The following is a 12,179-nucleotide window of genomic DNA, read 5'->3' as shown; positions in this document are numbered from 1 at the left end:
CTGATCTGTCGTGATCCTTGTTCTGATCCCAAGCTTCCCCCATACTGCAGCTGATGCAAGAAGCTGCCTCATTCAGAGTCATGTTTGTTCAGGGACTCCTTGGCTAGTCTGGTAGTGATCGGAGGGGAGAAAGGGAAGGATCTGGGGAAAAGGGACTGGAATGGCCTTTTGTTTCCTTCTAGTTGGTCAGAGGCTTTTGCCTTTTCTCAGGGGCTCAAGCTTGCTCTTTGTCTGCCCTCCACAGCCGTTCTTTGACTTCCAAGGGCAGCGTGTTGAACAGGTCCTCCTCCACCACAAGCCCACTGCGTTTCAGCAGAGGACACTCTCCCAGCTCCACAGGCAGGCACTCCAAGCGGTTCCCTCGTAGCTCTATCTGCGACAGATTGGTCAGCTCTCCAACCCGGGATGGAAGTGACTGCAGCACATTGTTTCCCAGGTTCAAGGTTCTCAGCTTCCTGCACTGGAACAGCTCTGGTGGGAGACTCTCAATCTGGGAGAAAAAGGAAGCAATCAATCATAGGCAAAGTCACTAGCAAAAAAGACACATGAGAGACCAACAAGCCCACAGAGTGCTTTAAGGTGTACAAAGCACTTGTTTTCTATCACCCAGTTCTCACTTGAGGGAGCTCCTGCTTCCCACCATAAGGGCTGTTCCCAAAGTAAAAGTCAGGAAGTCACTACACCGTGATTGTATGGATTCCTCTTCAGACACTCCACTGCATTAGTTACAAGAAATCACCAATTATGGTGGCTAAAGCAGAAAGACATGACCAAGGACAGGATTAGAGGACCAGTAACCCACTCACAGCTGGCCTATACTGTCACATACTCCCACCAGTATTAGCTTCTTTCCATCCCAAACCCTTTATACCATCACTGGATCACAGCCCCCTTGCTTTAGGTAGCCATTGCACAACTGGTGTCACACTGACCACCACAAAGACTGGATTTAGTCACCACTCTCAGTTCTGCTGTAATAAGCACAGAGGATACGTGGGTACGATCTCCAGGCCCTGAGAACTGGGACTGTTCTTCCATAATTTCTGCAGGGCTTTGAAATGTTGCAAAGACTTTCTAGGCTCCAAACAGGGGGGTTTTGACAGTGCCAAAATACAACAATTAAAAAAAGGCAAACAATGAAGCCACCAGCTGTTAGCTTTGCTACCACCACCTTCATGTATCCATGAGTCACTAATTTAATCAGGCTTATTTCTATTAAAGCCTTTTAACAGTCTAGTCCTCCAAAAGAATTTCTAGGAAAACAATATGGCTAAGGCTTAACGAACACTAGGCTATGAACTGAACGTAGCAATTCAGCATTCTCCCCTTAATTCAGAGTGTCATCTTGGAGGCTATCATTTGCCTTTAAATGCAACCATGCCCTTTTTAAAACTGAAAGTTATGCATTATATAATTCATGGTTAAACTGGGCTGTAATCGGTTCTGAATGAGATGAAACCCAGGGAAAGGCCAAGGCCAAATAAAGACAGCTCAATTCAGTCTTTGTTACTGCTGCCATCGAGTGTTTTGCAAACAGCAACATGCAATCAAATGATCACAGACTCTTGAAAATAATAGTGTTATTTAAAGGACAAGTATTGGTTTAGGAAGGAAGCAATGTGTTATGCAGCCTGCTTCCCAGAACAGTACACTGGTAGCAGCCAACTCCAGACCTTTTTTTGCTCAGGCTGCTGAGCCATGAGAGCACATTCAAGATAATTCCTGGCCTTGGGAAATGCCAGCCTACCAGTCCCTGTGTTTCTTGCAGTCACTGTTTACTGTAAGTAACCAGGCTGTCAGAGCCCTGGGGCAACTGTGGCCTTGCCCAGGAGCCTGCAGAGGATTCAAACAGCTCAGCTGTTTCTCTGGGTCCTCATCACCTCTTGCTTCAGAACACACTGGAGCCAAGGCTGCTCCAGCCTTCCTGTTGCATTAGCGTTTTTTCAGAAGAAATGGGTGGTGCCACGCTGTGCTGCAGAAAATGGAGCTGCCTCTCACTCCTTTCCATCCAAGAGAGGCTCCACCCCAAGACTGCAGAGGACATCACAAATTAACCCTCGGGAAGCTGTGCTACGAAGGCTGCCAGAAGACAAATGGTACAGAATTACCCAAGTTCTGAACAGTGGCTTAAGAATATTTCAAACTCCCTCATCCTTGCTTAATGCCACCCTCAGAAACTGTCCACATCAGCCCCATTTGCCCTGAGAAAATATTTTGGGTTTTAACATAATAGGAAATGATGTGTGCATACCATGAAGTTTACCAGAGCTCAAGCCACCCATCCAAACAGATGCACAGCCTTCCAGTCTGTTAGTGCTGGGAAAGTGGAGTGAGCAGCTCTTAAACTGGGACAGCTGAACGGCTGCTACACTTCAGTGGCACCACACAGACTTCAGCTCTCAGACACCAACTTCAAAACGCTGGCTGGAATTTTAGAAACCCTGTGTAACACTGAACTGCATTTCAATTAAATACTATTAATACAAGCAATTAAATACTTGAGATTATTTCTGCTGTGAAAAGCCAAACCATAGTAGAGCTGCGCTGTCTGCCTCTCACAGGCAATTTGACAGTGCTCAGTTATGAACACATCTTGCCAACACCAGTAAGGATCTTGATATATGGCGATGAAAACTAGGACTGCTCCAGGACAACTCCACTGCATGTTCCCAGAAGAACCCAGAAGCCACTAATTAGATCTGTCTGCAATTTGTAGTTATGTCAGAGCCTTTTGCAACTTCAGGTGGTAATAAACTCCAAGAGAAAAAGAACCTCCCAGGAATTTGCAGACAGAATGAGTAAAAGCTTCAACGAGACATTCAGCTCAGCACATCTCAGCACACCCATCTGTGCGGTCAGACTGATCTTTGTGATACAGGGTAAACTGAGTCTCCTTAATCCCAAGCACGAGAACAAAGATTCAGGAAAAAACATGGGTACAGTTTGCTTTAAGCAAATAAACAGCCTCCAACACAAAGGCAAGAAACCAAAGCCAAGAAAGAGGTGGTAATCGGGCAGCATAGCACACTTGGTCACCCTGCCCTTAGACTTAAACACTTAAGGCTTAGACTTAACCCATCCAGGATTACACAAGGAAACCCACAGCCATACTGAGGCATAGCAACGTACCATCGTATTTCCTGCCTTCTGAAAGCCAAGGAATTGCCACAGTTCACACTTGCACACTTAACTGACTGCCAATTGATAAACCAGGTTTATTCTGCTCTGAGTAAGGAACACGGCAGAAGATTGCTCTGCTCTCTCCAACATCACCTTTGTGAAACAAGACAATGCATTTTAAAAGTGAGAGCTTAAGAAGCATTTTTTGTAAGGCTGCCCCCATCTAATTTCTCACAAAAAATGAAACCAAACTATGGAGCATTCTCTGGAAATGCAATGTACCACAAGCAAAGCTGTAAGCCACACACACAGACTGTGGCAGCAGCCATCTAGGACACGTACATGGCTGAAGTACATAGGCTTAAATGCCTAGCTCTAGATTAAGACTAGAGTTTCTCTGATCTCCATTTTAAGCCCAAAACTGATGTCAATGTAGAGACTACAAGCTTCCAACTGCAGAGAAACAACTGGCAGGCAGGATTTCTGAACAGCCTCCAATTGCCACTTATAAGCAGTTTCACTGTTAAGTGAGGAAGTGCTACTGAACAAGGACTGTTCTGAGAAAGACTCCTGCCCCTGGAGTTATTTGTGATGTTTTGCCTTGGATAAACCCCTCAAAGAGAAACAAAAGCTTGAGAATTTAAATAGAACGGCAGTGCCAGGAGTGTTTCACACACCACTGTACCATGTTTAATCACGCAGATAACAGAAGTGCCAGACTGACTTTTACTCACACAGGAACGCTCAGCTCCTTGCTCACTTACCCTGTTGGCTGTCACTGCTAGATTCTGCAGGTTTTGAAGAAGTCCAACGTCTGGCGGTATGAAAGTCAGGTTGTTGTGGCTGAGATCCAAGTACCGAAGTTTTCGACAATAGAAGAGCTGGGTAGGGATCTTCTCTATCTTGTTACGATTCAGGTAAAGGCGCTCTAAATTGGTTAGGTTGCCTATCTGCATGGGGATGTAGGCAATGTGGTTGTACCACAACTTAAGGCAAGTGAGACGATGTAAGTGCTGGAAGCTGATGATTTCCTCAATGGTCTTTAGGTTATTGTCCTTCAGGTCTATCTCCTGCAGGTTGTGGAGGCTAAAGATAGAGTGAGGGATGCGTTCCAAGTCACAGCGGATCAGCTCAAGCTCCGTCAAGTTGACCATTTTCTTAAGGCTGTTGAGAACAATGAGCTTGGTGCCCTCATTGTTGATGGAAAGCTTCTGAAGATGCACACCAACATCCGTCACCACCTGGGGCAGCTTGGTCAGGTTACTCTTCAGCCTTAACACCTTCAGCCTCTTCAGCTCCCTCAACCCATCTATCACAATGTACCGGTTGTTCTCGGCACTCAAATTCCCTGTCAGATGAAGCTCCTCCAGTGTCTTCAGGCTATAAATCCAAAGAGGAATCTCCTTGATGTCTGTGAACTTGATGTGGAGAGATTTCAGATTCTCCCTCAAGAAGGCAAGGGCTGGAGCCTCAATTTTGGCAGCTGTGTGGTAGAGCCACAGTTCCTTAAGGCTGGTGAGCTGAGCAATGCTTGGGGGAATAGTGACATCAGGGATAAGCTCCAGCTTCAAGACCTCCAGCTCAATGAGGTGGAATGCCACTCAGCATGAAGAGATGCAGCTCCAGCTTATCCTGGGAGTTCTTGGTGATCCTCTGGCGCAGCTTCTCCAAAGTCCACTCGTTGTTGAGGTTCAGCTGCCGCAGTTTGTTCTCACTCACCTCCGACAGAAAGACAGCAAAGCGCTTGGAGTACAGGGGGTCATACTGATCAATCAGGTGGAGCATAAAAGCAAAGTCGTTTTTCACATCAGGAATGTCACTGTAACTGCTCTCCTCCCGGATAGACTCAAAGGAGTATTTCTTGAGTGATCGCCTCAGCATCCACCAGAGTGTGTACATGCAGATCAAGCCATAGAATATCACCAGGCTGATGTAGAAAGATGCCAAGATTTTGAAGAGAGTAGCCAAAGGATGAGCACAGCGGTACATCCTGTAGCCAGTCAAGCTCTCAATGTCCACTTTACAGTCAACATCAAACGTGATGTTGTTGACATAGTATACAGTATAGCAGATGATGAGAATGAACTTGATCACTTTGATGATGGTCTGTCTCATGTACAGGCGATAAACTATATCTCCCTCTTCCACATGCGTGCGGAACTTTTTCACTTTCTCAAAAAGTGCTTTGGCCTGTTCACCCTCTTTTTTGTCCAAGACGCCAGTCTCAGACCGGTCCACAATCCCTTGCTCAATGCGAGACTTTGTTCTCTGCAGCATGGGAACAGTGGCTTCCACATCCTCACTGACCGTGGAGGATTTCTTGTCCATGGAGCCATTCATTTTCCCAAACGCTGGCTTGGTATCACTCTCTTCCACCACTGTCTCAGATAATGCTCTCGTTGTCCACGGAGAGTCAAAACACTTAAGCAAAATAGACACAAAATGCTCCAGCTTGGAGCTGGTCCTTGGGAATTTGAACCAAAAGTTGCTACAAGCCAGGAAAATGAGAGTGTGTAGCAGCACCAGATAAGGAAAATACTTGGCAAACCAGTGAAGACGGTTCTCATAGCACACCGCATCCACATAGTTATACTGGTGCCGGTCCAAATCATATCGGATCCCTGTAGGCCCTGTATCAGTAGAGGGAACAAGACTAGAATTATAGTAGGTACGCTCTGGGGTTACAGCTGTCCAACCTCTGACTGAGTCATTGCAAGAGTCTTTGGTAACCCATTTACAGGGCAAACAAATCATTTTGTCCTGGGTGACCTGAAGCGTCCCTCCGAACACCGCAATCATCAGCATCACTATGGAAATGTAGTCTGTGAAGACGTCCCACCATGGCTTCAGGATGCGGTAGGCTGGCTGAGTGTCAGCAAAGTAGCGCAATTCAGTGACTGGAATCATGATTCACCTGAAAGAAAACCAGAAGTAGGCATTATTACTAGCTTAAAGTGTTTTGTTCTGCTTTTCAAGGGGACATCAGGAAACTCACGTTGAGTGCTGGCACAGCAAGACTGGGGTTACTTGAGGCCCAATTTCAAGTCATTTTAAGACAAATGAATGAAGCTTCCTGTGAGTAATTTGCTACAGCTGAAGCTGTGAAGTTAGTTTGTTGTTGTCTTCCCTGACAAATGAATTGTCACAAACCATCAGAACTGGTACTTATCATTAGCAGTCTGTGGGGCAAGACATTCACACTTCAATAAAGCTCACAGGACCAACTTAAACTAGCCTGCCAGATCAGTAATTGGAATTACCCAAGGATTTTATTTCAGGGAGGAAGGAATTTGCCAGCATGGTTCGAAGAGAAAATCCACACACAGAGCACAGTTGTCATGAGTTTTTCATTGTTTTTACTGAGCTAGAAAATAATAATTCTACATTTGTGTGGTTCTCAAACTGCAAGGGCAAAGAAAAGAGGATTTACATACAATACAGTTATATTTCCTAGAACCACTTAATTGATGCAACTCAACATCAAATTTATAAAGCAAGCCAGAAAAAAGAGAACAAAGTTGCCTGATATAATGACTTTTCCTTCCACATAAGGAGTTTTGGCTTCCGCCCTTTGCATTAGTTCTCCAAGGAAAGATTAGTTACTTGCCCTCTGATCTTATATATTCAGTACTGAAATCTTCTAACAGCTGCTCTTTGTCTTACTTAAAAAAAGACTTCACTTCCCTGACCAACCACTCCCACTTAGAGTTCATCTCAGCTGGGATTTAAGTGTCACAAAGGAAATCAAAAGGTTCTGGGAAGCAGAAGCCTTATGGCAGCGCTTGTCCTGTCCTTCAGATTTCCAGATGAAACTTGGAGCACGTTCTTTCACAAGCCCCAGAAAGCCCTGAAGCCTGACTGATCCACGGATAACTGAGCTCCCCAAATTCCCCCATCTGACAGGCAACACAAGCCAAGAGCATGAAGTCACTGTAACCTGTTATAACTATGATGAAAAAGCGGTACTATCACATCAGACTTGCTAGCAAAGTTACTAACCTTTCAGTCATTCTGAAACTCCCACAAATTCAATTGTAAAGGAGGAAGAGCAGAAATTCAATCACGTTTCCCCAACCTGTAAGATATCATCTGTACAGACAGTCCCAACAAGTCCTGAGGGACTGCAGGGTTGACTGCAGGTTTCTGTAAGCCACTGGCTGGGAGAAAGCTTTTTTTGACAAGTGGGGTGTCCACACCACCTACTTGGGTAGAATTCAAGTTTGTATTTCAAATGAACTTCCAGCACAGAAACGCAAAGGAAGCCCTTCCTAACACAAAAACTCAGAAAGCACCACATTCCCTAGAGACACTAAATACAGAACTCTGTTCTCCAGTTTGCTGCTTACAACAATAAAACCATTAAACTTGTTAATGTATCAACCAGTAAATTCATGCAATCCTGGCACAGGATGCAGAAACAAGGGATGAAAATAGCCATATACAGCACCATTGCAAGAAACTCCTGCTCGTCAGGCTGCAGAGCACTAGCAGAGTGGCTGGTGTGCCTCTGCAGAACAGACTGCACTGAGCAGATTAGGGCAAGAGGATTACACATTCATAGGGAGAGGAAAAACCAGGAAAACTGAACAGCACCTGAGCAGCCAGAATAAGAGGAGTGACAAGGTGTTCAAAGCCCCGCTCTCAGTCTCGTTCCTCACTTGCTGCAAGGCCCTAGGCAAGGCATTTCAGCCATGCCTCAGCTTCCTTTTCTGAAAACATCCACCTTGGGGAGAAGGGAGTCCATTTGCAAGACACATTTGAGAAGAGCTGTCTGTACATATTACAGAAATACTAATTCCAGGATAAAACAGGGTAGAGATTTTTTTTTATACATCCCCTGCACTCCAGAACACCTCAGACAGAGCCAGCAGTTAAACAGCTCCCTGAATCACAGTTCCTGGTGATGTACATCTCTTCAGTCTGTCTACACAGACAAGAAAATTCAGAGTCAAAACCAATTTTATATTTGTATTTTCTGCAGGAGAATCTATAGCTCTGACAGAGGCCTTTAATCACTACTGACAGAAGCCTTATACTATCCTAGGCTCCTTACCCATACACTCCTTCCTTCCTCAGAGGCACCAAACTAGGACATATCTGATATTTTTTGTTGTTTGGTTGTTGGTTTTTGAGGACCTTTTATCTTTTCTTTTCAGGAACATGCAGTGAAAATGCTTTTTGTATCTCAAGACAGCTAGGAAATAAATAAACAAGAAATTAGCACAGCAGACTCCCTAATTCTGTTTACCAATTACATGGGATAGGAAATCTCCCTTACCTACAAGACAGTGTAAAAACAAAAATCATCTGAGTGTCCCCTGATGGTCTATTGCAGCTCAGTGTCAGCAATTAAACACTGGTAGGGTGGAGCAGGAAACCTCCTGCCTTCTAGTAACAATGACGAGGTCACTAGAGGAAGAAAAGGACATTGATGGCAAGTCCCCACTCCTCCTGGCAGCAGCAGAGACCCTGGTCAAGTCCCAGCAGAAGAACAATAAAACTAAGGGTCACCTTTACAGAAGCTGGAATTTGCCACATCTTATCTAATCTTGCTCTCAGCATCTGCAGTAAAAGGGAAAATTGCCCACAAAAAACTAGAGAAAGTAGGTGGGAAAGTTACATCCCTCAGATTTCCCATGCATGCAATCCATTTCTAGTTCCTGAAAGACTTACGACAGTTCTGTACCAAGATGCAAATGTCATCTTTATTTTGTGGACTCCATTTTGTAATCATTTTTGTGTGATTCTTGTTGCAACACTCTCCCTTCTGGAGTAGAGCAAGCAGTTTTGCTGCTGGGGTTGATGACGACAGCAGACTAACTCAGAAAGCCAGATTCTCAGGGGCCATCTCTGTCACTTGACGCTCCCCTGCACAGTAGGATTCTTCCCACAGGGGCTGGGATCCCAACCACCATATAGAAACCAAGCAGACAGCTGCAACACAGACATTCCCAACAATTACACAGGCAGCAAAATTGAATTATTTAAGCTGGGGTTATTATTCTGGCATAAGACTAGGAACAATCCTTGCATGAAGGCAGCTGGCCAAAAATAAAATTGCCTCCTTTGTGACCAAGACCACACCAAACTCCACAGGACCAGCAGGCAGACTAGAGAGGTTTCAAGCTTCTGCTCTTTTCAGGAGGTAACTTTTTGGAAAGTGTTTACTGGGAAGAAGCTTCATTTCCTAAGTCACTTCTGCCATGTAGCCTCACTGAAGGCTGAGCACAGCACACAAACTGGGTGAAGGAATTTATAGACAAGAACAGTCATAACTGGAGAGGAAGTACTGTGTCAGAGCAGTCTTGGTGAAGAAGGATCTGAGCTCCTTCATATACACCTTAAGTCACAGAAGTTTCCAACTGGAGCTCAGAAGCAGGAGGTTTCCTTTCAGTGCAGTTAATCTGCTGCATGGAAAGCATAGATACTAAGATCTTGAAGGTGTGCTTTATTCAAGTTTAAAAGCAAGTTATTTCACTAAACTTCCATAAGCCAATAAGCAGGTACACCTCTGCCTAAACACCTATCACATCATCAGAAGCAGAAGGAAGTTTTCCAGACTTTAGGTATTGTACACTGAGGAGAAAAAGAAATTCTTAAATTCTTACAAGTGTCTCAGAGATGCTCCAGCTTTTGCATCCCACGGTGCTCCCCTAGCTACCACACAGTCCCTGAGCAGTTCCTCACCTCCCACCCCCCAGGAATTACTTGACCTTTGAGGGTTTCAGTTACACTAAAGCTGCACTACAACTCATACCCAATACATAACCCCAGGACAGTTTACAGCAGCAACGTCTGAGATTGCCCAGAGAAAGATCTGTACACTAAAGCATCTCAATCATACAGCAGGATCAATCTAGCCTAAACAAATACAGTCCTGATATCTTTACATATTCCATGTGTAGATGCTACATAACCACCTCAGTGCCTGCAGATTCACCTGGATCTAAGGTTGCATCCCACAACAGACTCCTTTTGCCAACCATCCCTGCCCCAGCCTGCTGAGCACCCACCTCCTGTGTGCAGCACAGCCTCACCACTAACACTGAACAGGCTGATACAGCAGAGGAAACAGCAGTTTCAGGCTTACATAACCAGCCTGCCAAACCTCCCCAGACTTCAGCCAACCATAAGCATCACCAAGGACTAATCCTGCATTTTACTAGGCACACCTGGAGAAGAAAGATAATCACTCATGTTAGAGGAGCAGGGACATTCTGAGCACACCACACCTAAACAGTAAAGCCAGTCAGAAACAAGATTAAACGTATATGGGTGACAGACATCATAAAGCAGCATGTACCTTGCTAGATAAAGGCTGACAGAGCCAAGAGCATGAATGCTTTCCACAAACCCCAGGACTCCTGTGATGTTTAACAAGTTCAAGGTATTAACTGCTGCAGGAGCAAACATTCTCCAATTTGGACAATTCTTCTATCCAAAACCATCCAACCTAAACAAGTGAAGACTGACTTACTGTTGACAGACACCTGGCTGAGCAGCGCTTGAAATTCCTGCCTGCAACTGCTGGCCAGCATACCCAGCTCAGGACAAAGTGAACAGAAACAACATCGCTGTTCTGTTTCACGGGCTAGTTTGTCAGCTTGACTCATCAGTTACCAAATACTTTATCCAGCCTGCTCTTTCCTCCTCCTTTCTGTTGGCCATTCTGCTACTAATGGAGCTACTGGAAAACAGGACTACACGCAAGATCTCATGACATGCACAATAATATAAGTTTCCTCCCCTTACTTCCAAGACCTCCTTGAAGCCAGGGAAATCCTCCTCATCTTTGGTGGCACGCAGATTCCAAGTGAGACGGTCCTATTATAAAGTTTTACCTAAATAGACATGGCTGCATTTTATGTTGGATCTTGCAGCTCTTTAGTTTCCATTTACGTATTCTTCATTCTCAGTGAATTTCCTGGGAAGACTGTGGACTTGCAAAGCAGAAGTCAAGCACTGCTGACAGAATTTCTTACCTCTCAGAAACCCAGAGAAAGAGGGAGTTGTTCATGTGCTGAGAACATCAGAGGTAGATAAAGGAAAGAAAAACCTTGATGCTGTTAAGACTATAGCCCCGATTATTGACGAGCTACAACACGTTACACTAAGCTTTCAACAGAGCAGAGTTTCCCTCCCCAGCATGCTGCCACCTGAAATCCTAAAGAAGGGCATGACACAGAGCTCTTTGTACAAACACCAGGAAATGCAAGAGCTCTGCAGGTCAGAAATGGGACTGGGAATTCACCCATCTCCTCCCTCATGTTTATTAGGTCCAGAATTAAAAGAAAAAAAGGAGACTGAAGCATCCCTCAGAAAGCCTTCCAAGCACAAGAACAGGCACGTGATCAACTAGAAAAGTCCAAGGCATGAGGTGGAACAACTCAAGTGATTTTGTCCTTTGCTGTTTAGAAATAAACAGCAGTGAAGCCAAATGCCAAAGCCCTGACAAACAAACTGCTGTCCCTCCAACAGGCCCTTTCTGTATTAAAAAATAAATCACTCCTATGGGACAAAATGTCTCCTGATATAGAGAAGTGCACATGTGACATTTAAAGAGTCATTTATCCTTTAGACCAGTGGACAGAGTAGTGGAACAGCAGCTGCCAGAACTTAACACTCCTCACTTAGTGGAACACTGAGAGCAATGTAAGTTGGTTTTCACACAACCATCCAGCAGCTGCATGAACATTCAGCCCCACCCAAGCCACAAGATACAGCAGGATGAAGTGAACCAACTGGGTCACAACATCTTGACTGAAGCTCATGAAAAAAGAATAATCCACCTACACTATGGACAGCACTTCATCATCTTTACAGCCAGCCTTTTGTCGACTTTCCCATCAGACGCAGGACTGACATTCTTCTCTTAGCAGCACAGTGCAACAGCTCCTGTTTACCATCACACAAGCAAGCCTGTCCTAACAAGTACAAGGAAGAACATCTGCACTATCAGGACAATCCTTGCTGGAGACCTGGCTTGGCTTGCCACATTTTCTGACTTCCATCAGCATTTTGCCCCAGCTGCACCAAAGTGAACATGGTCCGAAGTTATC

General features: G+C 44.9%; 1 protein-coding gene across 1 annotated transcript; it reads right to left on the bottom strand.

The window, feature by feature from the left end:
• On the bottom strand, window positions 1-6,027 carry LRRC8A (leucine rich repeat containing 8 family, member A). Its single transcript, XM_010190966.1, is given in 3 exon segments — window positions 1-490; window positions 3,885-4,710; window positions 4,712-6,027. Coding segments are annotated over 3 exon segments (2,418 nt in total). The 3' UTR covers window positions 1-214.
• Between the last annotated feature and the right edge of the window lie 6,152 nt (window positions 6,028-12,179).

Source organism: Mesitornis unicolor, unplaced genomic scaffold (genome assembly GCF_000695765.1).
Source record: "Mesitornis unicolor isolate BGI_N332 unplaced genomic scaffold, ASM69576v1 scaffold23378, whole genome shotgun sequence".
In the NCBI taxonomy this organism is placed as follows: domain Eukaryota; kingdom Metazoa; phylum Chordata; class Aves; order Mesitornithiformes; family Mesitornithidae; genus Mesitornis; species Mesitornis unicolor.
Note: the sequence above shows the minus strand (reverse complement) of the source record. Positions and strands in the feature narration are given on the sequence as shown.